At 38.8% G+C, this 26,680-nt stretch overlaps 1 protein-coding gene across 1 annotated transcript in view; it reads left to right on the top strand.

Annotated features, from left to right (window-relative positions):
- The window catches only part of USH2A (usherin), a 923,574-nt gene that overhangs the window by 402,473 nt on the left and 494,421 nt on the right, over positions 1-26,680 (top strand). The window contains exon 29 of the mRNA NM_001191425.2: positions 746-940. Within this exon, the coding sequence (NP_001178354.2) occupies positions 746-940 (195 nt within the window). The remainder of the gene's footprint in view (positions 1-745; positions 941-26,680) is intronic.

Genomic DNA, 26,680 nt, shown 5'->3' with positions numbered 1-26,680 from the left:
AGACATACCTAATAAATAGTTAAAGGTTATGGATTTTTAAAAGTAGAGGATTCAGCTTATAAGTGAGGTTTTGTAGTTTCTATAAACTTTTCATTTTGTGTTACTTTGTGATGCTCCGAAGAAAACGTCTCTGAAAATGATTTTGTAGAATCTCAAGGGCATCAACTTCTCTACCTGCCCCTTCCTCTAAATGCAGTTAGGAATGTATCTGTATATTCCACCTGCTAGAACTTTACTTCTTTAAAAATTAATTGGAAAAACAATTGAATTTGGCAAATGGGATCAGACCTTCAAGTACAATACGATCACATTTGTGATAATTTTTGGCTAATACATGGACGATATAAAAGTGTCAAACCACTATGTATAATAACAGTCTAATTATCTTGCTTCAAAGGGGGACATCATTATATTGTTTGAACTTGTTATCTGCCTACCATCCACCTCCTTCTTTATGAGTGATGTTTAAAACATGTTGGATACATTAAATGTTTTTGGAAAACCTGGTCTAGACTTGAAAGAACGTGATGTCAATGGAGTTTTGATGGTTTTGAAATATCGCTTAAACTGAATGGCTCAAGATGTGCAGTCATATTAAATCAATGCTGAAAAGTTACAACTCTAATAAATTGTATTTATGCTAATGGTTGAGTCTGATTTACTGCAGCCATTAAAAGTGAAGAATAGGAGCAATAGTCTTTTCAGAACTGCCATTCTGCCTATTTTCTCTTTTATCCTTTCACAGCTCCACAAAGTGTGCCAAGTCCCTCAGGAGTCCGCAGCATAAATGGCTATAGCATCGAGGTGACCTGGGATGAACCTGTTGTGGCTAGAGGTGTAATTGAGAAGTATATCCTGAGAGCCTACAGTGAGGATGCTCTTGGTCCACCCCACACACCCTCTGCCAGCTCTGAGCTTGTCGATACCAACACCTTCACAGGTAAAGCGGGCTCCTGGAGGGAGTAGATCTTATTAATTTTCTTTCTGTTTTGACTTTGAATACTTTTGCCCTAGTATATGAAAAATTCTCAGATTTTTGCCTGGTTACAAACAACAAGAATCATCTAATTATACGGACACCTCTATCCATGAAGGATGAAAAATAATTCTATAAATGTTTATGGGCTTTCATGGATAGTTTCATTATGAGGCTGGTACTTTCTCCATTCCCCAAAAGGTTAGGTCACGAGTGGCTCTCACCCTTAATGAGATTCCTATACCTAGGATGCTTATATGCCCTTAAAATGTGAAACTTTTCAAGATCTTATGTATATATAGGGTGCCAGTGACCTATTTTACCATGCAAAAGTTTACTCGTTGGGACTAGCCCAAGTTCACAGTACCGTTATTTATTGTAAAATTGTTTATTAAACCTAATTATGTCAAGGTAGAGGAGATTAGAGCACCAGCAGTTTGACTGGCAAATCAGTGAATCAGTTTCTCATGGTGAGGCATGGATGGTGTGCAGACTGGCGGGAGTGAAATACACTCACAAGCATCACACAAGGTCCCATGCTCAAATTTCTGCTTGTGTCATAAGATAGCAGTTTTCAGCGTCATGAAATGTTAAGGCCCATTTAAATGGAAAGCCAGATTTAAGCCTTTGACCAAAAACAAAATAAAATGTATCAAAATAATTTAATGGGAAAAATAATTTTCCTCTGTCAGAGATACTTTCAGAACTTGACAAATTAGATGGATTTTCAAAGTGGACTTAACTGTTTTTCTAACACATCAGTCAACTCTATCAATCTTTACTTCTTTGTTTTAGATTCCTTAGAATCTACAGTCCAAATAGACAACCAATTACAAAAAAAATTGTTTATTTTTCATTTCCTTTGTCCTCTATTTACCCATCTGATAAAAACCCAATCTGATTGGGCCTTTGCCCAGGCTGCACACTGCAGCTAAGTGGGCTGGAAAAAGTCTCAGTTCCCATTTTCTGTCGGACACTCAGTAATGACACCAATCCTACTGTGTTTCTATAATAAGCTCCTTCTCCCATTCTCCTCGTTAAATATTTTATATTTTTCCAAACTATCTAGGTGTTAACCTGCCTTCTTTATCCCACTCAGCTGATAGCGTTATATATGAGATTTTCTTAGACACCAAAAAAAGCAAAAATCTATCATAAAGAATTTCTGTCACTCTCTTTCTATGAAATATATACATTAATTGCATTTTTCTGACCAATTACACTGTTATTATTGGATTAGTGAATTAACGGATGTTAAAACATTTAAAAACATCTTTGGCATATAATATTATTTTCATTTTTTTTCACATTTCTCTCCATTTCCCTTCCTGTTTTTACAGAGCTTCCCTTATGCTATTAAAAATAAAATCTTCAAAAGTCCTATGGACCCCAGGTTTTCCTGCTTTTTCAGAGCTATTACTGGTGGTCTCTCTTCCTCTTACTTATATTTTAACCTCTGTCTCCTGGAGTCGTTTACCAAGTGTGGTCCTAGGACTTGGCTCAACAGCCTCCCCTGAGACCTTCTTATTCATGCAAATTCTCCAGCTGACCCCCACGTACCAAAGCAGAAGCTGTGAAGCAGAGCTCAGCAGTCCTGTTTTACCAAGCCCTCCTCTATTGATGCTGGTGATGCCAAAGTTAGAGCCACTGCCCATTTGGGTTCTGCCCAGGATCATTCAAACGCATCTATCAACACCTATTGTTAAACAAAAACAAACCCAAATCAATGATAAAAATCTTCCTTTTATCTAAAGTCCCTTCCAGCTCTCACTGTCTCTCTCCTCTTCCTAAGGCATCTGTGGTGTTGTCGCCATTTCTTCACTAGGTCTGCCTTCTACTTACTTGCCTGATTGAGGATTCCAAAAACTTCCATTTTAAATATCCACAGAACACTACAGTCCAGTCTCCTCTGCTTGATAGCATTCTGCACTGTGGATTTCTTGTCATCTCTTGAAATATTTCATCACTTTTCTGATTGTTCTGCTTCTGGGTCCCCTTTCCCAGTGTCTTTGCCCACTCCCTCAGAAGCTTAACTCTGCCTTTTGAAAGACCTCCGGGTTTAGACCTGGGACCTTTTCTCTCTCTTTTTAAATTTTTTTCCACAGTCTTGCTCCAGGAAACTCATAGATTCACAAAGCATCCAATACCCTACAGACACTATTGACTCCTAAATGCACATCCTACCCAGACTTCCAAATGTGTGTATCCAGCAGGCATTTGAAAAAATTGACATTTCCAGTAGATGTCTCATTATTTCTAAATTTACCATCTCCAAAACTGAATTTCTGTTCCTCATCCATTCTCAATATCAATAAATGACATCTCCAGCCCCCCCAGTTAATGAAGCTTGAGAATTTTCGAGATGTTTACATCCTGTTCATACATCATATATCCATGTTTATTGATTCCATTTTCTAAACTAGGTGTGAAACTCATCTATATCTCCCCTTATCTACTGTCCAAGACAAACCATTCCAATATCTTACCTGGACAACTACAATACTCTCCTTTCTCATGACACCTCCACCCCACAACCACCCTGATTCCATTCCACCAAGTGACCAGACATCATGCTCCTCTCTTTAAAATTCTGCTTTCCACTGCCTCTCTCCCAATCTCTTTTGTCTCAGTTTCCTCTTATTTTCTGGATTTCCAAATTTTGCTGTTATAAGTAATAGGATTTTTAAAAGTCTGCATACAAATCTTTGGAGGAATGACCGACACTGATGGTAGGTTAAATCCCTTGAAATGGAACAACTAGATCAAAGTTTCTTAAAGCAGTATTCAGTCTTGGATTCTGAGGTCAAGCAGTGTTTGTGTTAGTCGCGCAGTCATGTCCAGCTCTTTGTAACTCCATGGACTGTAGCATGCCAGGCTCCTCTGTCCATGGAATTCTCTAGGCAAGAATAATACTGGAGTGGGTTGCCATTCCCTTCTCCAGGGATCTTCCCGATGAAGGATTTGAAAACATGTCTCCTGCATTGCAGGCAGGTTCTTTAGCATCTGAGCCACCTGGGAAGCTGGCTCAAGCAGACATTGATACAAATCTCTGCTGCTTACCCTCCCTGTAACATTGGGGAAATTGTGTATTCTCCTGGATCTCTTTATAGTGTCTTAACCTATGAAGTGGGAGAATAATATTAACCTCAGAAATATTAAATATATTAAATGATATGGTATTTCAGCTCTCTTTTCAGCTGTGTAAACTCAGACACATTAATTAACGTGTCTGTGCTTCGGATTCCCTGTGGTTAATGAAATAGCTGCCCACCTCACAGGACAGCTGTGAGGATTAAGGGGGTCCCTGTGTATGTAAAGCACACAGGGCAGCCCTTGACACACTGTCATACTGTAAAATGTTAGCTATCAGAAATTTTGAAAGCATCTAGCACAATGCTTAACATACGGTAATTTCTTAACAAAGATATAGTTATATTTTTAGGTTGTCAAATATATGCCAAAAAGACTATATAAATCATACTCCCACCAGCAAGCAGAATGCAAGATTGTATATTTCACTTTTTATCCTAGTTGACAAGTTCTACGGCTCAGAGGTTAAAGTGCCTGCCTGCAATGCAGGAGACCTGGGTTCGATCCCTGGGTCTGGAAGATCCCCTGGAGAAGGAAATGGCAATCCACTCCAGTATTCTTGCTTGGAGAATCCCATGGATGGAGGAACCTGGTGGGCTACAGTCCACGGGGTCGCAGAGAGTCCGACACGACTGAGCGACTTCACTTTCACTTTCACAGTTAAACGGTAAATTCAAAAAAAAAATATGTCAGAGTATTATTTTAATTTGGCTTATTTGATTCCTGGAGACATCAAGCATTTTCATGTTTACTGATAATATATATTTCTTTTATGACATACCTATCATGTTTCATTATCAGTTTTTCTATTGGAGGATTCACATTTTTCTCATTGATTTTAAGTATCTCTTTACATATGAAGAATATTGTACTTAAGTTTGCCTTATGTGTTGCAACACTGCAATTTCTTATTTTTCTTTTGATTTACATTTTTATGTGCAGATTTTAAAGCATATTTTCTGTAGTTGATATGTTTCAAAGTTTTTTGTTAGTTTTCTATGGGTAATTTGGGAAAAAAATGTCCATATTCTCCATTCAGGGTATACTAATATTTGCTTATTAGATATACTGTATTGATAATATACACACACACACACACATATATATATATATATATATATATATATATAATGCATATCTTCTGAATTAGCAATTCTAAATTTGAGGTAAGATCAAATCAGAAACAGGGCAGAGAGTCCTCTCAAATTACATAAGATTCTGAAAGGTAATCCTACCCCCAAGATTGAAAACCAGTACAATAAACTGCTGAATGTTACTGTAGGGCATTTCAAGCATGTGAATGGTATATATAGAAAGAAAATTAGAGAACCTCTGACCAATTGTTATTTATATATTTATATATATTCAATCTGTGAAAAACTAAGGAAAAGAAATCTCAATTATTGCAGTTTTGTCAGTTTCTTCAATTTGTCAGTTGTGTTACTTTGGGAGCTTGCTTTTTGTTTGTATTTTTCTTTTTCTTATTACCTTTACATTTGCCACTTTTAAAGTTACATTGTTTGAAGTATATCTGTGTAAATAGAACCTAGTTCGATTTACCTTTATAGTCAACTTAAAACTCTCTGTACTTTAGTAGGGGAGTGTAATTCATATTTATTTTTGTAATTTATACAATTGCTCTTATTTCTCCTACCCTATTTTATGGGGTAAAATAACTTCAATACTTTTAATTAATTTATCTTTTTTTGCTATTCCTTTATTTCTCTTCTTGCTTGTGCTGGACTATGAATTCTATAACTTTTTTTCCTCTCAAGGAGTCCTAAATATGTATCTGTTGCCTACAAAGAAGTGAACAGATAAGGACATATGTAAGAGGTATCTTAAAAGTTATGGAGAACTCTGGTACTGCAAGATGGACTTTTCTTGGGAAGAATCAGGCTATTAAGGGAGAGGAGTATGAATTGAGGGGCACCAAAGCCAGGCTGAATTAGTATCAATATCAGATTTCACAGCAAAAGAAAGTAAAGCAAGTAGAGAGTGAGAAAGAAGGGATGAGAAAGTAGAGAGCCAGGAATAATGGATTTGGTGAAGATATTAGGAATGTCGAGATTGGTTGATGGCAGCTGTTTTGTCAATTGATTAAGAGAACAAGGACCGAGAGAGAGTAAAACAAAGCGGTTCATGAGTAGCTTTGTTATTGATCTTGAAAGTAATCCCCCTTTAGCATTTCTCAGGTGACTCTTGTTAAGATTTTAAAGTTTAATTTTTGGTTATTAGACTGGTATTTTTTGAATGGAACCATCAAATAAATCCTGAATCCGTAAGCCAATTTAGCTGTATTGGTTCAAAAAGGGTCCTTAACCAATTAAGTTATAATAAAATGGGTTGGTTTCTTTTCATGACTTTTTTTTTCTTCTGTTATATAGCAAACTCTCTTTCTTCAAATTTGAGTCTCTCTTTGGCTTGGAAAGTTTGCTGTTGAGACATAGGAGTTTTCAATATTATACATTTCTTCCCAGTTTACCTTCCTTATTTTAGAAGTCTAGAACACAGTTGTCGAGTCAAATCAAAGTGAAAGTCAACGTGTTAGTTGGGCAATATTGCTGATTCTTTGTGACCCCTTAGACTGTAGCTCACCGGGCTCCTCTGTACATGGACTTCTCCAGGCGAAAATTACTGGAATGGGTTGCCATTTCCTTCTCGAAGGGATCTTCCTGACCCAGGGATTGAACCTGGGTCTCCTGTACTGCAGGCAGATTCTTTACCACCTGAGTCACCAGGGAAGTCTCAGAGTCAAATTAATCTGAGTTCAAATCCCAGTAATGTCATTTAGTATGGTATCAGGCAAATTTGAAAATGTATTGCTATATTGGAGTGTCCTCATCTATAAATTCAAGATGAAAACCTTCTTTATGTTATAAGATTGCTGCAAAGATTTAAAAATGAATTAACTCCTAGAATATTTTGCTTGTAGATAGGCACATAATAAATCTTCAATGAATTAATTGTTATCTTTATACTATTCGGTCTCTGGATCTGGGTTATTACTTCATAATTTTTTCATTTTTCATTTTTTGATTTTGACACTGTTAATTCTTCTCTTTGAATCTTCTGAGATGATTTTTAAAACTCTTCTACTTCAGTCTTTGATTTGAATTTCTTTCTCATCTAGCTCACTTTGATTTCTGCATATTTCTCAGTATTATCAATTTTCATCTGTGTTGTTTATCATTTACCTTCAGTCTCTTGTTAATGGATTCCAAGTTCTTTTGGATCTTAATAGCATGAAACTGGTGATCTTACAAGCTTCCTGAATTACATTCTCCCCTGAGCATGATAGTCTTCTGTAATTTGAGTGCTATAGTCTCTTGTTCTTTTTGAGTTACAGATTTTTCCCCTCCAATCAGTAAAATGCACTTCCATAGTTCATTTGCCATATCCCTGACTTTTATCTTCATACTGAGTGTTTGATCAGGAAAATCAAATCATTTTCATGTCATTTTACTGGGCAACTAGTTGTTAATAAAAACCTTCACTGGGATTAGGACGGGGTCAATTAAGGTAAATTTGCATTTGCCCCACAGCAATTGTTAAAAATCAACTCTTTTCTTCTCAGTCTCAGGTGAAGGAGGAGAGATGAGAACTTGTGGGCATTTTGTACCCAGCTCAGGATAAGGTTTGCACTGAGTTCTTCTTCAAGTTGTCCATTTGTCTTCACCTACTGTCTTTTTGTACTTCAAAACCTGTGGTCATTTCATTGGTATTTTCATTCCAATCCCAAAGAAGGGCAATGCCAAAGAATGTTCAAACTACCGCATGATTACACTCATTTCACATGCTAGCAAAGTCATGCTCAAAATCCTTCAAGCTAGGCTTCAACAGTACATGAACCGAGACTTTCCGGATGTTCAAGCTGGATTTAGAAAAGGCGGAGGAACCAGAGATCAAATTGCTAATATCCATTGGATCATACAAAAAGCAGGAGAATTCCAGAAAAACATCTACTTCAGTTTCATTGACTACGTGAAAGCCTTTGACTGTGTGGATCACAACAAACTGTGGAAAATTCTTAAAGAGATGGGAATACCAGACCACTTCACCTGCCTCCTGAGAAACCTGTATGCAGGTTAAGAATCAAGAGTTAGAACTGGACATGGAACAATGGACTGGTTCCAATTTGGGAAAGGAATATGTCAAGGCTATATATTGTCACCCTGCTTATTTAAACTTTATGTAGAGTACATCATGCGAAATGCTGGACACGATTATGCACAAGCTGGAATCAGGATTGTCAGAGAAATATCATTAACCTTGAATATGCAGATGATACCACCCTTATAGCATAAAGTGAAGAGAAGCTAAAGAGGCTCTTGATGAAGATGAAAGAGGAGAGTGAAAAGTTGGCTTAAAACTCAACATTCAGAAAACCAAGGCCATAGCATTCTGTCCCATCAACTCAATGCAAATAGATAGGGAAACAATGGAAACAGTGAGAGATTTTATTTTCTTGGGCTCCAAAATCACTGTGGATGGTGATTGCAGCCATGAAATTAAAAGACCCTTGCTTCTTGGAAGAAAAGCTGTGATAAACCTAGACAGCATATTAAAAAGCAGAGACTTTACTTTGCCAACAAAGATCCATATAATCAAAGCTGTGGTTTTTCCAGTAGTCATGTATGGATGTGAGAGTTGGACCATAAAGAAGGCTGGGCACTGAAGAATTGATGCTTTCAAACTTTGGTGTTGGAGAAGACTCTCTAGAGTCCCTTGGATTGCAAGGAGATCAAACCAGCCAGTCTTAAAGGAAATCAACCCTGAATATTCATTGGAAGGACTGATGCTGAAGCTCCAATACTTGGCCACCTGATGCAAAGAACTGACTCATTTGAATGGACCCTAATTCTGGGAAAGATTGAAAGCAGGAAGAGAAGGGTATGACAGAGGATGAGATGGTTGGATAGCATCACCAATTCAATGGACATGAGTTTGAGCAAACTGCAGGAGATGAAGGACAGGGAACCCTCTCATGCTGCAGTCCATGGGGTTGCAAATAGCTGGACATGACTGAGTGACTGAACAACAAAATGAGGTGGAAGTTCTCAACCAAGGGTACACACAGATCCCCCTGGCTAACCTTAAAAAATACAGATGCCTGTGTCTCACCTGGAAGAATCTGATTATTTGGTTTTGAATATAGCCTGGACATTGGTATTTTTAAAGTGTCAGCAGGTAATTCTGTTGTACAGCCAGCACTGGAAACACGGTTCAAGGTGTTTGACACCAGTGATCAAGTCTCAGTTTTAACCAGAAATTCTTATGAGGACTTCCCAACAGCAACTTGCAAATATAGGATGAAAAAAAGAGAAATGCCTGAATAAAAATGATGAACCATTAAAAGAAAGTAATAAAATTAGCAAAGGAAAATCACAGGACAACAAAAATTAAATGAAATGATTCTCGGGAAGAAATAGGAAATTATGGTCAGAGTAACAAAATGTGGAAGGCAAAAGAAAAAAAGAAAAGAATATTGACTAAGACAGCTGGGAGAATAGAAGCATGAGACAGGATATTTACCATTCATGAGTTTGGCTACCAGAGGATTAAATGAGATAAATCCCAGTAGTGTGGAGGGTCCAAGGGTTAACAGCCCCACTCAGGTGCAAATGGGCCCCTTTGGGCCACAGAATCTAGATGCTGTGCCCTCCAAAGGCCAGGGTTCAGAGCACGGAGTTCTTGAAAGTTCATTTTCTCAGCTGGAGCCTCGGGGTAGAAAGCCCTGCAGTTATCAGTCCAGTGCATCTTTAGACTAGTTGCAAAGGGCTCCAATTAACTCTGCGGAGCTCTTGCTGATTTTTCCCTCCAGCCCTGTTAACATGCGAAGCTACTGCCCAGAGAGACAGTCCTGGCATCTCCTTTCAAACCCAGGACTGCTCAGAAAGACCCTTCCCAATCTGATTTGAAATTCTGTCAAGAAGGCGTAGATTCAAGAATCTGCTCATATACCGTTTTTTTCTTTATTTCCTTAAGATGTTTAAACGTAAACTTAATTATTGTCATAATTAGCACAGCACCTGGCACAGTGCTAGGAAAATAATTGATACACAGAAGATATTTTCTCAGTTTTATTGTTGTATTACATTGAGCTAAACTCTAAAAGAGTTGAATTCCTTCTTCAGATAATAACCAAATTTATTATTTATTGTAGTATAGCTGATAAGCCAATAATAATAACCTTTCAGATGACTTAAATAAATCTATATCACAAAGGAAAAAAAAAAGACTTTTATAATGCAGTTGATAATATCACTCTTGCTCTGAAAACTGGATTGGTCCTCATATACAGTAGACATTAGTCTTGTACCTGAAAAAAAAGTGGTTTCCATATTGTAAAATCTCTCATTTCTCTGTCTCTTCCGCAGCTAGTAGTAACAATTAGTGAGTCTCAACTCTATTGATCGTAAGGTGTTACTGGATTGCTTATGAAATATAGATTCTTGGGCTCCATGCACAGGATTCTGTGTATTTGGGCTAGGATTGAGAAATCTGCCTTTTACCAAGTGTTGTAGTTGGTCCTCTTGCAGAGGTTTATGAACCACACATTAAAAAACCACCGGAGTGAGAGGAAGAGCAGGTGAGCCGGGATCACTTTCACCTGCTGGGCTTGAATTTGTCCCTGATTTGTATGTCCCTGCCACTTGTTCCAACTACATGTGGGCAGAACGATGCTCAGGCAGGTGAATAAATAGAAGTAGTGTAAGTAGGGCCTCTGACCATTAAGGGCAGTGCTTCTGAAAGTTGCTAGTGAAAAGGAAGTGAGAATTATTGAGAATCTTGGTAAACTTCAGATTTTGATTCAGTAGGTCTGAGACTGTGGTGAGAGATACTACATTTCTAACAATCCCAGCTGTCTCATCCCCCGGCCACGATGCCCATTAGAAAGGCAGAGAGTCCACTGTTTATGTTCTAAATGCCAAATTCCTGTTAGGTCTGAAGAAGAAAGAGACCAGGGCAATGCAACTTGTGAAACAGAATTGTAATCTTGTAGTGAAGTCTCATCTGTGTATTTCAATTACACACATTTAACCACATACCTTGGAAGTGGGGAAAGCATGAAAAAGAGTGAAAAAACTTCAAAAATAATCTTACAGGCAAAAGATGCTATCCAATCCTGAAACTGTTAATACCTGTCAGAAGAAAAGTTTATGTGAATAGTTTTAAGGTTTCCCAACTATTGACTAAAAGGGAAACTCTTTACTGGGGTGCCTACAAAAAGAATTGAAGAACTAAGAGCATTGAGAATTACCAATTCATGAGAAGTTAGAGGCATACACAAAATCAAATGCACTGTACTTTATGGGCCAAGGGCTTCCCAGGAGGCTCTAGTGGTAAAGAACCCCCCTGCCAATGCAGGAGATGTAGGAGACCCATGTTTGATTCCTGGGTCAAGAAGATCCCCTGGAGGAAGGCATGGTGACCCGCTCTAGTATTCTTGCCTGAAGAATCCCATGGACAGAGGAGCCTGGCGGGCTACAGTCCATGGGATTGCAAAGAGCTGGACCTGACTAAAGCAACTTAGCATGCAAGGAGTTGTCAAATGGACTTTAAATTATGAGTAATGTTGCCTTCTGTCCAACTTTGGAACTTAACCCCAACCATTAGCCCATCCGTAAGTTAAGATGCTGCTCTTTATGTGTATGTTTATGCACATATACGTGTATGCTGCTACTGCTGCTAAGTCACTTCAGTCGTGTCCGACTCTGTGCAACCCCATAGACGGCAGCCCACCAGGCTCCCCCGTCCCTGGGATTCTCCAGGCAAGAACACTGGAGTGGGTTGCCATTTCCTTCTCCAATGCATGAAAGTGAAAAAATAAAATGAAGTCGCTCAGTCGTGTCCAACTCCTAGTGACCCCATGGACTGCAGCCTACCAGGCTCCACCGTCCATGGGATTTGCCAGGCAAGACTACTGGAGTGGGTTGCCATTGCCTTCTCTGATATACATGTATATATTATATATAAAATTATCATACCTGAGGAGCCCACAGAGAAATAACTGTAATAAAAACTTCAATGCCATGCAATTTTTTTTTTATTCAACTGAGAAATCTTACCTCACAGTTGTTAAAACTGCATATGGCTGCTCTTTGTTCATCCATTCTATTTTTTCATTAGCTCCCAGAAGACAAGTATCTTGTTTTATATTTATTTTAAGTCTTGTTTAGTAACTTGCTGAAAGCAGACAATCAATGCATTTTTATTGAAGGAATGAAGGAATAGATAAATGAACAAATGCAGGGTTTTGTTACTAGCCCTGTAGTTAACATAATGTTACAGTTGTTTTATCACGCTGAGATGAAGTTTCAACTACTGGTTCTGTCTCAGCAGTGTGATAGTTCTCTAATTTTATGAAATAAGATGCAGAACTACCACAAGTTAAATATGTATTCAGAACTTAATATATTCCCAAGAGGGAAAAATATTGGTAGGATGAATAGAATCAAAAATTAGTTCCAAAACTTATACCTCATAATGGAGCTCAAGGGATATATATTTGCAATTAAAAATAATTGAAGTCAGTACTGCCGCAGATCTGATAATGACACAGAGCAGAAACTATTCATTTATTAAAAACAAAAGCATTATCTACTATGTTCCAGGTTAGTGCTAGATCCTACTGTTAGCATCTGCTTTTTTCCCCTGATTTTTAAAATGAATGGTAAAATGTATATACGAGCAATACTTTCTCTAAAGTACAATATTATGTTTTTAAATATGAATGTTAAACACTCATACTTAACACTGCCTTAAAAATGAGTGTTTTATGGGGGAAAATCAGTAGAAATAAGTTTTTCATTTTTAGTTAATTTTTCTTGAGAGACAGAGAACCCAAAATAACAGTGACTGCAACAAAATTAAGTTTTTCTGTCTCTGGTGATAGATGTTCACAGTCAATGTAGGGAATGATATTAACAGTCATACGGACCCACCCTCTTCATCTTTTTGCTAGACAGGACTTTCACCTCAAGGTCCAAGATAGCTGTTAGAGCATCAGCCATCCAGTCTGATTTCTATCCAGCAGAAAGGAGGAATCATTGAATGAGGATGTACACATTTACCTTAATAATATATTTCAGAAATTTTTCCTCTACCTTTGATTACATTCTATGATTAGAACTTAGCCACATGGTTATATCTAGCTACACAGATTGCTGGGAAATTTCCTTATTCAAAGTGGCCATTTACCCAACTAAAAAAGGTCTTTTTATTTTACTAGGGGAAAAAGAGAGTATGTAATGAGAGGGCATTTAGTGGTCTCTGCCACAATAGGCAAACATCAAAGGTAAATTTGAAAAATTCATTTTGATGATATTGTTAAAAGATGGATCACTTCTCAGCCTTTCAGCTAAGATCAAATGTAGTATGGGGGCTTTCCAGCTGGTACAGTGGTAAAGAAGCAGCCTGCTGATGCAGGAGACACACAAGAGACTGAGGCTCAGTCTCTGGCTCAGGAAGATCCTCTGGAGTAGGAAATCACAACTCACTGCAGTATTCCTACCTGAAAAGTTCCATGGACAGAGGAGCCTGGTGGGCTGTGGTCCACATGGAGTCGCAAAGAGTCAGATATGACTGAGCACACATTAAAATATGAATTTTGAGGAAGTCTTGGCCATTTTTATAGTACTCTATAAATTAATATTTCATATTTATAGTTTATTATAAACTATTTCTTTAAATGTAAATCTTAAAGGAAATTGGTCTGAAAGCACTTCACAGAACAAAAATATGGCTTATGACATAAATAGTAAAAATAGAAATGATGTCATGTTCCTGCTTAGCTAATGTAGAAGAATTTCATCAGGTAATGCAGTGTTGATGAGTTAATAGCTTTCTCTAACTCTCCTGAATATATAATGTGCCTGAAATCCTAGTACATTGTGAAAGCTTCAGATGGGGCTCTCTACAAGTTATTCATTTTATTTTATGCAGTAAGAACTTGCGGTGCAGATTTGGATTTTTTTGGATGACATGCTGTACAATGGTTAAAAATGATGGTAATATATCAGGTTTGCTATAGAGTGGTAATCAACTGTGGATGTTGGCCATAGTATCAGCTCAGTTCAGTCACTCAGTCATATCCAACTCTTTGTGACCCCATGGACTGCGGTACACCAGGCTTCCCTGTCCATCACCAACTCCTGGAGCTTACTCAGACTCATGTCTTTCGAGTCGGTGATGCCATCCAACCATCTCATCCTCTGTCGTTCCCTTCTTCTCCTGCCTTCAATCTTTCCCAGCATCAGGGTCTTTTCAACTGAATCATTTCTTCGCATCAGGTGGCCAAAATACTGAAGTTTCTGCTTCAGCATTAGTCCTTCCAATGAATATTCAGGACTGATTTCCTTTAGGATGGACTGGTTGGATCTCCTTGCAGTCCAAAGGAATCTCAAGAGTCTTCTCCACACCACAGTTCAAAAGCATCAATTCTTTGGCACTCAGCTTTCTTTATAGTCCAACTCTCACATCCATACATGACTACTAGAAAAACCATAGCTTTGACAAGACAGACCTTTGTTGGCAAAGTAATATCTTTGCTTTTTAATATACTATCTAGATCGGTCATAACTTTCCTTCCAAAGAGCAAGCTTCTTTTAATTTCATGGCTGCAGTCACCATCTGCAGTGATTTTTCAGCCCCCCAAAATAAAGTCTCACTGTTTCCATTGTTTCCCCATCTATTTGCCATGAAGTGATGGGACCATATGCCATGCTGTTAGTTTTCTGAATGTTGAGTTTTAAGCCAACTGTTTCACTCTCCTCTTTCACTTTCATCAAGAGGCTCTTTAGTTCTTCCTTGCCTTCTGCCATAAGGATGGTGTCATCTGCATTTTTGAGGTTATTGATATTTCTCCCAGCAATCTTGATTCCAGCTTGTGCTTCATCCAGCCCGGCCTTTCATCCAGCCTGGCCATAGTATAGTGTAGGCTATAATCCTCAAGGTTACTGATCATATTTGATAAAGGAACAAGTTTTCTGTTTTCTAACTTTTATGATCATTTTATATTTGTATTTGGGATTAATTACAAACTTTATATATGTGTGTGTATATAATATTATATGCAAATAACACACAAATGTATACACACTGATAATAGAGTTTATGAATCAGTTGTGTTTTTTTAAGGGAATATTATAGGCATATACACTTGCTCACTTGGAGGGATAAGCATTCTACTTTCTGTTCATACACAGCATGTTTTAATAGTAACTTTGAACCTATTGACACATTTAAGGCATATTTAAATCAAATTCTTACTATACAGTATGCTATTATTTTTAGTAACATATCTTCAAAATGCCTTCTTGCAGAACTGGGAGGGGAAGAATAATGATTTTGGTGTCAGAAGACATAGGCTCTGACCTTGAATCTGCTGCTGGACCTAAGTGAGCTTTACACTCTGCCCAACAGCAGCCCCTCTGAACAGCTCGCTCTGTGCAATGGGCTTATCCTATCAGAGGCTTTTACGAGGGGACCTAGGACACTGATCAGTAAGGGACGACTTTCCTTTCTCATTTATTCCTTTTCTTTCTGTCTCCTTCCTGCCTCACTGCTTAGTCAAGTCTGATATTTTCTTGGAGAGTTCTAATGATGTCGGTGTCAGTCCTTTATGTTAGACAAAGAGTTAAGATGTGTGGGTAACTTCAAACCAATTGCAGAATTAGAAGGGGAAAGACAGAGACTCTGCAGTTCTTAATATAAAAGCATTGATTAAAAATGTGAGGTTAGATGTAAGCCAATTGAGAGAATCTTAATGGGATAATGCTTTGAGATCAGTTAAAATCACTGTTTCAATCATTCCTGAAGACTGAGGTTAAACCTTATATTTTATTTTTAAAAATATAAGAATAAAGAAATTGTTTTCCCTGTTTGTAAGATCAAACTGTTTAGTCTTTGATCCAAGGTGCTCCCTACTAGAAGTTTTAAACAGAGTCAGAAAATCCATTTGTAGGAAATTAAATATGAAATGTTAGTTTTAGAATTTCCAAAGAGTTCCATTAGGTTTGGGGTAAATGCATTCACTCTACTACCTTTTGGATAAAATACACATTAACATCAATTTTATAAATCTTAGAGATCTTTATTTTTATTTAAAATATTGCCCTAAACAAAACAACAAATGTCAATTTCCTACCAAAAGAAAAGCATCCTGTGTGTTCCCAGATCTCCGTTAGACCATTAAATTTTCATCCATATTTAACAAATTTAACAAATGTTCAGCTTCATAGGGTCACTGTGTCACAATGTCTGTGTTAGAACTTTATTTTCAGAGGTTCCTTTAAGTGGGCAAAAAGCATGGCATGTTGGATTAATTTACTCTCTTTCATCCATCCACTGGTTTGGTCGGCAGCTCAAAACTAATATTGGAGTGTAAGACACTTAAAAATATTAGGATTTCTCAGCACTATAGCAAAATCTTGAGCCAGAAAAGTCCCCTTCTCTGCTACTTCCCTTCCCCTGGCTGGCTTTCTTTTAAAAATGGGTTCTTCTACTGTGTCCCTGGGTAGCAGTCTCAACTCTGCCTGTGTGGGGTCCCTTACCAGATGGCCCTCTTAATAAATGCCTCGCTCTTCCCCACCCTCACCTTCTTGATCCAAATGTGAAATGCCAGCAAATAAATAAGAGCATTGTACTATGATGAGTTCTCTTGAGATGGAGGAGAGCCCCGGGGAGGGAAAGCTAGAAATGGCTTTTCTTATTGCTAGACGGCTCCTAATTACTTGGCCAGTAGGTAGAAGACACCGTTTAGACAATAGAGACTTTAAAGGTAAAGAAAGAGAACAAATTCTCCATCTTATTCCAAATGCCTTTGCTAACAGGAAAAATGTGATTGGGTTGTTGGAGTCCGTTTGAAATATTCTGCATGATCTTTCTTTGCCTGGGGACCACAGACTTTGGACTCTGGTTAGTAACGGCTGTGTGCACATTTCGCCGCCACACTCAGAGTGCAACGGAAATGAGTGGGTAATGAGAACAGAGCAGCCAGTTCTTTAATTGAATTAAAAGCTGGGTGACATCAGTGCAGACACCTGTCCAATTACAGACAGGCCAAGGTGTTTACCATTGCTGCACAAGCGATTCGAAGATGACAGAAATCTTTCCGCCCACAGATTAACATAATGAAGGGGAACAGAGTACAGTGGATACAGGCCAAACACCTAGGTTGGCAGCTGAGGGGGGCTGGTAAGGGGGTGTCAGCTCCGGGATGTAAATAGAAACAGAGTCTCTTTTCTTCTCCAAACTGTGTTGGGCTTTGAAAAGGATGCCATTTTGCTTTATATCTCAGGCTTGGATTCCAGGCCGAGCATTTATACTTGTCTGCATCAAGTCAGAGGAGTTAATCATAAAATCTCAATGTCAAAGCTGACTCCTCTGCTGTTTTCCTGCTTCTCAGCATACAGTTTTATTAGAGGCAAAAAAGCTTGTCCAGCTGGTGTCAGCTCCACAGTGATTTTCTCTTAGTCAGGCTGCCTTCAGTTTTGAATATTTCTCTTCTGCTCCTTTGAAACTTGAGGTTTGAGCACAGGAAACAGTGTGTAGGAAATATAACGGATGAGTCAAAAGAAACAGCGTTTGTTCCTTCGCGGGCACCTGGGAAAGGGTAGGATGGGAGTGGGCATCTCTAATAGTAAAGGAGACAGCTTTGAGCTGAGAAGATGAAAAGTCTTGATTTTTTTGTCAAACATCAAGGGTCCACCCTTGGTAAAACATTGCAATAACTGCTAGAAAAGAGGACAAGTAAAGACACACCCTCTGCATTTAGGAAGTTTCCCCAAATCATTGCAGGGGGCTTCTAAATTGTTCTCCAGGAGAAGGTTTTTCTGCTCTGCTGGGTGGAAATCCTCAGAGCACAGAGTCTGGAACCAAGCGCACTAGGGTCTTAAATTTCCTTCTGTGATGCACTGTCTCTACTTATATCAAGTTCCTGCCCCTGCTCTTTCAGCCAGGGCTTCCTGCACCCGCCGAGGTCCACAGGACTGTCATTCAAAGGGAATATACGTACTTAACTTCAAACTCCCTTGGTGTGGCCCGTCAGGATTTCTCAATGTTAAGCATTAATGCAAAATGCATTATCGCTTAGCACTGAGAGTCCTGGCCCTGCTGGTGCCAATGGTTTTAATCCAGATACCAAGACTCCTGTGTTTCATGGGATCCTAACACTTTTAAGACATCAATAATGCTTCCTATATGCTTATGGAATGTTTTGTCAGCTCACCCTCTTCCATTATCAAAAGAGACTGGCAGGTTTCCTGACATGGTTGGGACCATTTTTGATTTCACAGAGATTCGTGGCTGGAAAAGAATCTGAGAGGTCATCTGGCCTGCCTCCAGGTAGAAACAGTCTAAGATTCAAAGGGAAAAAAAAGACTCCTCTGTGATGTCTGCTGGAGACAGAGGTTCATATCCAAACCAGTCTTAAAAGTTGTCATTGTTAGGATATACTTCTTTATTTGTAACCCCCCTAAGTGTCATCAAGGAGACTATCCCACTTTATCTTACTGGGTTTTCTGTGGACATAGAATATATGTCATATTTTTCTCTCTAGGATTCCTTTATAAATATATCACTGTAAATGTTTTTCAATATTCTTTTAAATATAATACTGAAATATATTTTCAATGATTTTCTTGTCATCTCTTTGTCTTTAACTAAATATAGTGTGCTTAATTTCTAAGTCATGTCCAGCTATTTGCGACCCCATGGACCATAGCCCACCAAGCACCTCTGTCCGTGGGGATTCTCCAGGCAAGAGTACTGGAGTGGGTTGCCATACCCTCTTCCAGGGGATCTTCCAAACCCAGGGATCTAACCCAGGTCTCCCATATTACAGGCATATTCTTTATTGACTGAGCCACCAGGGAAGCTTATAGATCTCCTATCATTTTGGACTGGGAGGTCTAGATCTGAATTTTATAAATGTCCTTGCCCACTTAGCATGTGTGCAAGCATTCTGCTTTATGTACTTAATCTATGTATTATTGTTATCATTAGGGTTCTTCTTCTTCTAGTTCTAATATTTTCTTAGATTAGAAACTTTGTAAAGATCAGTTGTGTTCTATAGCACTTTTCCTAGAGGCATATAGAAGGAGAGTTGATAAATACCCTTATATGTGTGTATGTGTGCATTTTAACTAATTTTTATTGGTGTGTAGTTGATTTACAATGTTGTGTTAGTTTCTGCTGTACAGCAAAGTGAATCAGGTACATACACGTATCAGATCAGATCAGTTGCTCAGTCGTGTCCGACTCTTTGCGACCTCATGAATTGCAGCACGCCAAGCCTCCCTGTCCATGACCAACTCCTGGAGTTCACTCAGACTCATGTCCATTGAGTCAGTGATGCCATCCAGCCATCTCATCCTCTGCCGTCCCCTTCTCCTCCTGCCCCCAATCCCTCCTAGCATCAGAGTCTTTTCCAGTGAGTCAACTCTTCGCATGAGGTAGCCAAAGTACTGGAGTTTCAGCTTCAGCATCATTCCTTCCAAAGAAATCCCAGGGCTGATCTCCTTCAGAATGGACTGGCTGGATCTCCTTGCAGTCCAAGGGACTCTCAAGAGTCTTCTCCAACACCACAGTTCAAAAGCATCAATTCTTCAGTGCTCAGCCTCCTTCACAGTCCAACTCTTACATCCATACATGACCACAGGAAAAACCATAGCCTTGACTAGACGAACCTTTGTTGGCAAAGTAATGTCTCTGCTTTTGAATATGCTATCTAGGTTGGTCATAACTTTGCTTCCAAGGAGTAAGCGTCTTTTAATTTCATGGCTGCAGTCACCATGACTGCATGGTGGGCACCATGCCCATGGCTGGGCACCATTTTGGAGCCCAGAAAAATAAAGTCTGACACTGTTTCCACTGTTTCCCCATCTATTTCCCATGAAGTGATGGGACCGGATGCCATGTATATTCACTCGTTTTTAGATTCTTTTCCCATGTAGGTCATTACTAGTATTAAGTAGAGTTTGTTTTCTACATCTGTGACTCTATTTCTGATTTTTAAATAAGTTCATTTGTACCATATTTAAAAATCTCATATATAAGTGATATTATATGATATGTGTCTTTCTCTCTCTGACTTACTTTCACTCAGTGTGGCAGATTGTGCTGCTGCTGCTGCTAAGTCGCTTCAGTCGTGTCCGACTCTGTGCGACCCCATAGACGGCAGCCCACCAGGCTCCCCCGTCCCTGGGATTCTCCAGGCAAGAACACTGGAGTGGGTTGCCATTTCCTTCTCCAATGCAGGAAAGTGAAAAGTGAAAGGGAAGTCACTCAGTTGTGTCCGACTATTCGCGACCCCATGGACTGCAGCCCACCAGGCTCCTCCGTCCATGGGATTTTCCAGGCAAGAGTGCTGGAGTGGGGTGCCATTGCCTTCTCCAATGGCAGACTCGAGGTCTGCCTATATCACTACAAATGGCATTCTTTCATTCTTTATATGGCTTAGTAATATAAGTATCTTTTGATGATGATACTTTGTTGCAGCAGTACTGCTTTTTTTTCTGGGGAGTATATAATCTAAGGATGAACCTGACACTTAAAGGAAGGCCATTTGGCCACTCACTTTGGTCTCTGGGGATATGTTTAAGAAAGGCTACCTTGACTAGTCTTGGAAAGATTATCTTTATTCTTTAGTAATAGCAGAAGTTTTTATAATGATCAACTTTAATCCATCCTGATAAACTCTCCATCCTGAGAAACAGAATATAGAGACTGCATGCCCCAACAACAGGATGACTTTGTCATTATTCTGATTTAGAAAGGACCACTTGGCTAACCAGCCCCTTCTCCTACCCCAACCTAATTGTAATCTGACAAGAGAGAAAATACTCAATCATTATATTGCTCTTCTTACTGAAATAGATAAAACTAACCTGTATTTAGGGGAAATTATTCCAATGGTTTGACAAACTTTGTCTGTGAGACACAACGTTATAAGCAATATCCCCACTGCAAATAGGAGAGAAATGCCACCTTAGCCTCTCAAAGTACGGCATGTTTTTTTGAAAGTGATTTACAAGCCACCCAAAATTTTCTACCTGTGATTTGAAGTTAGCAAAAGCCAAAACATCAGCTTTCTTCTTCTCTGTTTTCTATTTTGCAGCTCTCATTTCTCAGTGTTTATTATTGTTTCACCTGCCTGGAGATAGGAAATGTGAGCACGTTGATAAATGGCTTGAAAGATGATCTAGTTTCTCTCCAGCATCTTTCTTTAAGAATCCTGGGACTTTTCTATGAAATACAATTTGGTAAACTTCTCTACCAAAGCAAAAAGCTGAAAAATGCAAGTTTTTTGAGAGAAGTATTGCCTGTTTTTTAAGGTCCTAAGGGGGAAGAAATTAGCAAAGGAATTTCATGATACACATACATGCACAAAAGGATTCCTTTAGTAAAGGCAAGAAAGGTTGAATAAAGCATTGAAGACCATTTAGTGAATGCAAACTTAGTATCTGGTTTGACATGATCTTTCTTAAAGTCTCCACTAATACCTGTCTTGTTAATTTGATATAACAGTCACAGTTCCAACACTGTGCTTCACCTATGATTTGAAAAGAAATAATGTCTCAGGGTAAGTATTTTGCAATATAAGGGAGCTGTTTTTTATGTTTCCCGATTATAATATTATCTAGATGAATGACACGATGTCATACTAAAGATTTCAGAGTACCAAACCGTATGCAACCACAGTGTCTTTTGGAACACAATATACCGTTGCCCCAGCTAAGTCAGGGCCACCTGTGAGAGGCGATGTGACCTAGGCTGTTCAGTGATGACCAAGAGAAACTAATCTCATGTCATAAAGCATTTTCTTGTTCACCATCGTAGTAAAACTCACTTTCTGGGGCTGATTCATTTCTTGTTAGTATGGCATTATACTAATTCAGATGAGCAATTTATCTTATTAGACTTGCAGTAGATTTGAACTTGGCAATAGCAAAGATGAGACAAATGCCAAAGATTTTCAAAGGATGAAAAGGCTAGGATTTATCTTACAAGGATACCTTAATTTTGAACTCAGGATTTACAGTTGATGATGGAGGCACTAAGAGTAGGGAAAATGGTAATACTGTATATATGGTTGTCCCAGTCTCCTAATTGATCCCTCCCCTGCTTTTTCACCTTCAATATCTGTGTGGTTGTTTTCTAAATCTGTGATTCTGTTTTGTAAATAAGTTCATTTGTACCATTTTTTTAAGATTGCATGTCTAAGTGATACTATATGTTATTTGTCTTTCTCTGTCTGACTTCATATAGTATAATAATCTCTAGATCCATCCATGATTAACATATGCATAGTATTATATATAAAATAAATAAATAATAAGGACTTACTATATTGCACAGGGAACTCTACTCAATATTGTGTAATAAACTATATGGGAAAAGAATCTAAAAAAGAGTGGATAAATGTATATGTATAACTGATTCACTTTGCTGTATACCTGAAATTAACAAAACATTGTAAGTATACTATACTCCAATAAAAATATTTTTAAAAAAGAAATGGGAAAGATGAAGCTTGCAAATAGTTTTGGCTATCAGGTCTGCATTGGGGCAGGTTGAGAGTGAAATGTTATTCGTATTTGAATATCTAGGTAGGATACATGTCTTGTGAGTAGAAATAAATAACTAGAGCTTGGAGGAGAGATGTGAAGTCTACGAATATAGCTACGACATGAGGCTTAATGAACTAACAAAGGCAGGTGTTCAGAAGAAGAGAGAAGTCTATGCACCCAATTTTGAAAAAGAAAAAAAAAAGCTAACTAAAGGACTGTGAAAGGGAGATGAGCTGGCCAAAGAAAGCAAGGAGCTTTAATTTAGAACTCCTAGGAAAGAATTCAGTGGCCGAGAGGGCAGCTGAGGGAGGCAAAGTCCAATAAGTAGACTCAGGATCGAAGAAAGATAGAAGGATTACTTGGTCTAGTGTGGAAGGGATCACTAGTGACCTTTAAAAAGTGGGAAGTCAAGAAATACCTGGACTAACAGTCAAATTTGCCTTGGAGTACAGAATGAAGAGGGTAAAGGCTAATAGAGTTTTGCCAAGAGAATGCACTAGGCATAGCAAACACCCTCTTCCAACAACACAAGAGAAGACTCTACACATGGACGTCACCAGATGGTCAATAATGAAATCATATTGATTATATTCTTTGCAGCCAAAGATGGAGAAGTTGTATACAGTCAGAAAAAACAAGACCAGAAGCTGACTGTGGCTCAGATCACAAACTCCTTATTGCCAAATTCAGACTTAAAGTAAGTAGGGAAAACCACTAGACCATTCAGGTACGACCTAAATCAAATCCCTTACAACTATACAGTAGAAGTGACAAATAGATTCAAGGGATTAGATCTGATAACAGAGTGCCTGAAGAACTATGGACGGAGGTTCATGACATTGTACAGGAGGCAGTGATCAAGACCATCCCCAAGAAAAAGAAATGCAAAATGGCAAAATGGTTGTCTGAGGAGGCCTTACAAATAGCTGTGAAAAGAAGGGAAGTGAAAAGCAAAGAAGAAAAGGAAAGATATACCCATTTGAATTGAGAGTTCCAAAGAATAGCAAGGAGAGATAAGAAAGCCTTCCTCAGTGATCAGTGCAAAGAAATGGAGGAAAAGAATAGAATGGGAAAGACTAGAGATCTCTTCAAGAAAATTAGAGATACCAAAGGAGAATTTTATGCAAATATGGGCAAAATAAAGGACAGAAATGGTATGGACCTAACAGAAGCAGAAGATATTAAGAGGTGGCAAGGATACACAGAAGAATTATACAAAAGGATCTTCATGACCCAGATAATCACAATGCTTGATCACTCACCTAGAGCCAGACATTCTGGAATGCAAAGTCAAGTGGGCCTTAGGAAGCATCACTGCAAACAAAGCTAGTGGAGGTGATGGAATTCCAGTTGAGCTATTTCAAATCCTAGAAGATGATGCTGTGAAAGTGCTGCACTCAATATGCCAGCAAATTCGGAAAACTCAGCAGTGGCCACAGGACTGGAAAAGGTCAGTTTTCATTCCAATCCCAAAGAAAGACAATGCCAAGGAATGTTCAAACTACCGCACAATTGCACTCATCTCACATGCTAGCAAAGTAATGCTAAAAATTCTCCAAGCCAGGCTTCAACAATAGATGAACCGTGAACTTCCAGATGCTCAAACTGGATTTGAAAGGCAGAGGAAAATTGCCAACATCCATTGGATCATCGAAAAAGCAAGAGAGTTCCAGAAAAACATCTATTTCTGCTTTATTGACTATGCCAAAGCCTTTGACTGTGTGGATCGCAACAAACTGTGAAAAATTCTGAAAGAGAAGGGAATACCAGACCACCTGACCTGCCTCCTGAGAGATCTGTATGCAGGTCAGGAAGCAACAGTTAGAACTGGACATGGAACAACAGACTGGTTCCAAGTCAGGGAAGGAGTACATCAAGGCTATATATTGTCACCCTGCTTATTTAACTTATATGCAGAGTACATCATGAGAAATTCTGGATTGGAGGAAGCACAAGGTCTAATCAAGATTGCCAGGAGATATATCAATAACCTCAGATATGCAGATTATAGCACACTTATAGCAGAAAGCAAAGAACAACTAAAGAGTCTCTTGATCAAAGTGAAAGAGAAGAGTGAAAAAGTTGGCTTAAAACTCAACATTCAGAAAACTAAGATCATGGCATCCTGTACCATCACTTCATGGCAAACAGATGGGGAAACAGTGGAAATAGTGACAGATTTTATTTTGGGTGGCTCCAAAATTACTGCAGATGTTGACTGCAGCCATGAAATTAAAAGACGCTTGCTCCTTGGAAGAAAAGTTATGACCAACCTGGACAGCATATTAAAAAGCAGAGACATTAAAGCTATGGTTTTTCCAGTAGTCATGTATGGATGTGAGAGTTGTACTATAAAGAACGCTGAGCACCGAAGAATTGATGCTTTTGAACTGTGGTGTTGGAGAAGACTCTTGAGAGTCCCTTAGACTTCAAAGAGATCCAACCAGTCCATTCTAAAGGAAATCAGTCCTGAATATTTATTGGAAGGACTCATGCTGAAACGGAAACTCTAATACTTTGGCCTCCTGATGTGTAGAACTGATTAATTTGAAAAGACCCCAATGCTGGGAAAGATTGAAGGCGGGAGGAGAAGGGGACGGCAGAGGATGAGATGGTTGGATGACATCACCGACTCAATGGACTTGAGTTTGAGTAATCTCTGGGAGTTGGTGATGGACAGGGAAGTCTGGTGTGCTGTAGTCCATTGGGTTGCAGAGAGTCGGACACGACTGAGGACTGAACTGAACTGAGTGATCTTTAAAAGATAAAAATCAGTGTTTAATAGCAGAGTGCAGGCAGAAACTGGATTGCAGTGACAACATAGCTTTGGCTGTCATGGCATTGTGCTAGAATTCTCTCCTCCTATGTCCCTGTATTGAGAACATTATATTCCTAAGCTTATTGAATCCTGATAGTAACACTTTGAGATTAATATTGTAATATCCCCATCTCATAGCCCCATGATACTGTATTATTCCTGTGAGACCTCTCATCCAAGACAGGTGCTGTTATTATCTATCTGCAGTGCCTTAGAAGACTAAGGCACAGAAATCTGATCAACCTGCCCAAACCCGTACCATAAACCAGTAGTAGAATTGGCATCTGGACCCAAGCAGTCTTTCCTGAGCATCATTGCTCTTAATCCCCAAATCCCTACATGTTGAAGATGCAGATGTATGCTGGAAGCCTTCCTTTAAATCTTTTGGAGGAGGAGAAATAATCTCTTTAAAAAAGTGAGTTTAGACTGTGGGTCATGATCTGGGAGATTCAAGAAGAAATGACAGTCACAGTGGCAGGAGTGAGGGAAAGCAGAGACAATGTGAAGGTGTTTTGAAATCAGAGCTGCATTTGGCATGACATGGTCACATGCGTTGTATGTCACTTCGTTGGCTTGCTGACTTCTTGGCCCCGGGCGAGGATCGTGGTGCCAAGTGCAGCCGAGAGGGTTGCGTGGCCCAGGGGGATGCTTGGGGAGCTGCTAGATTCAAGACTTACAGGCAGCACTGGGGACCCAGGGCTAGTGTGAAGGGCCAGAGCAAACAGTGACTGTGGTCTTTACTTTATCCTGGTCTTTGCTCTTTTAATATCTTTATCCTTTCTATCAGGGAAAGGGAATAGGCAAACATGCATTTTAAAATTTGTTGTTGAATGGTGAAAGCCGTCAGCTGTCACATTAAAACAATCAAAGTTTCCCCAATGAAAGGATACCATGAGTAGAACCATCTTTTTGTAAGAATGATGACAATCCATGTGATTGGGGATAAAAACAGCTCTAAAAGCCACAGCAAAAAACATGGGTGAGCAAATACACAAATGATATTTTTGATACTTCTTTAATTCAGGGGATTAACTAAATAAAGAGCTTCTGTCTTGGTTATAAACACCAGTAAACAAAATGTGCTTTCATTTCTGCGGGCACCTTTAATTGCCAAACAAATCTTACATATCCACCACCAAATCAGGTTAATTCAACACTTCTATGGGCAGTGCTTCTGTTTAAGGCAGGTGTCTTAATTAAATAAACTAATAATTTTGCAAG

The sequence above is a fragment of the Bos taurus genome, chromosome 16, assembly GCF_002263795.3.
Source record: "Bos taurus isolate L1 Dominette 01449 registration number 42190680 breed Hereford chromosome 16, ARS-UCD2.0, whole genome shotgun sequence".
NCBI lineage: Eukaryota > Metazoa > Chordata > Mammalia > Artiodactyla > Bovidae > Bos > Bos taurus.
The sequence above is the reverse complement of the archived record's forward strand: the minus strand, read 5'-3'. Positions and strand labels throughout refer to the sequence as shown.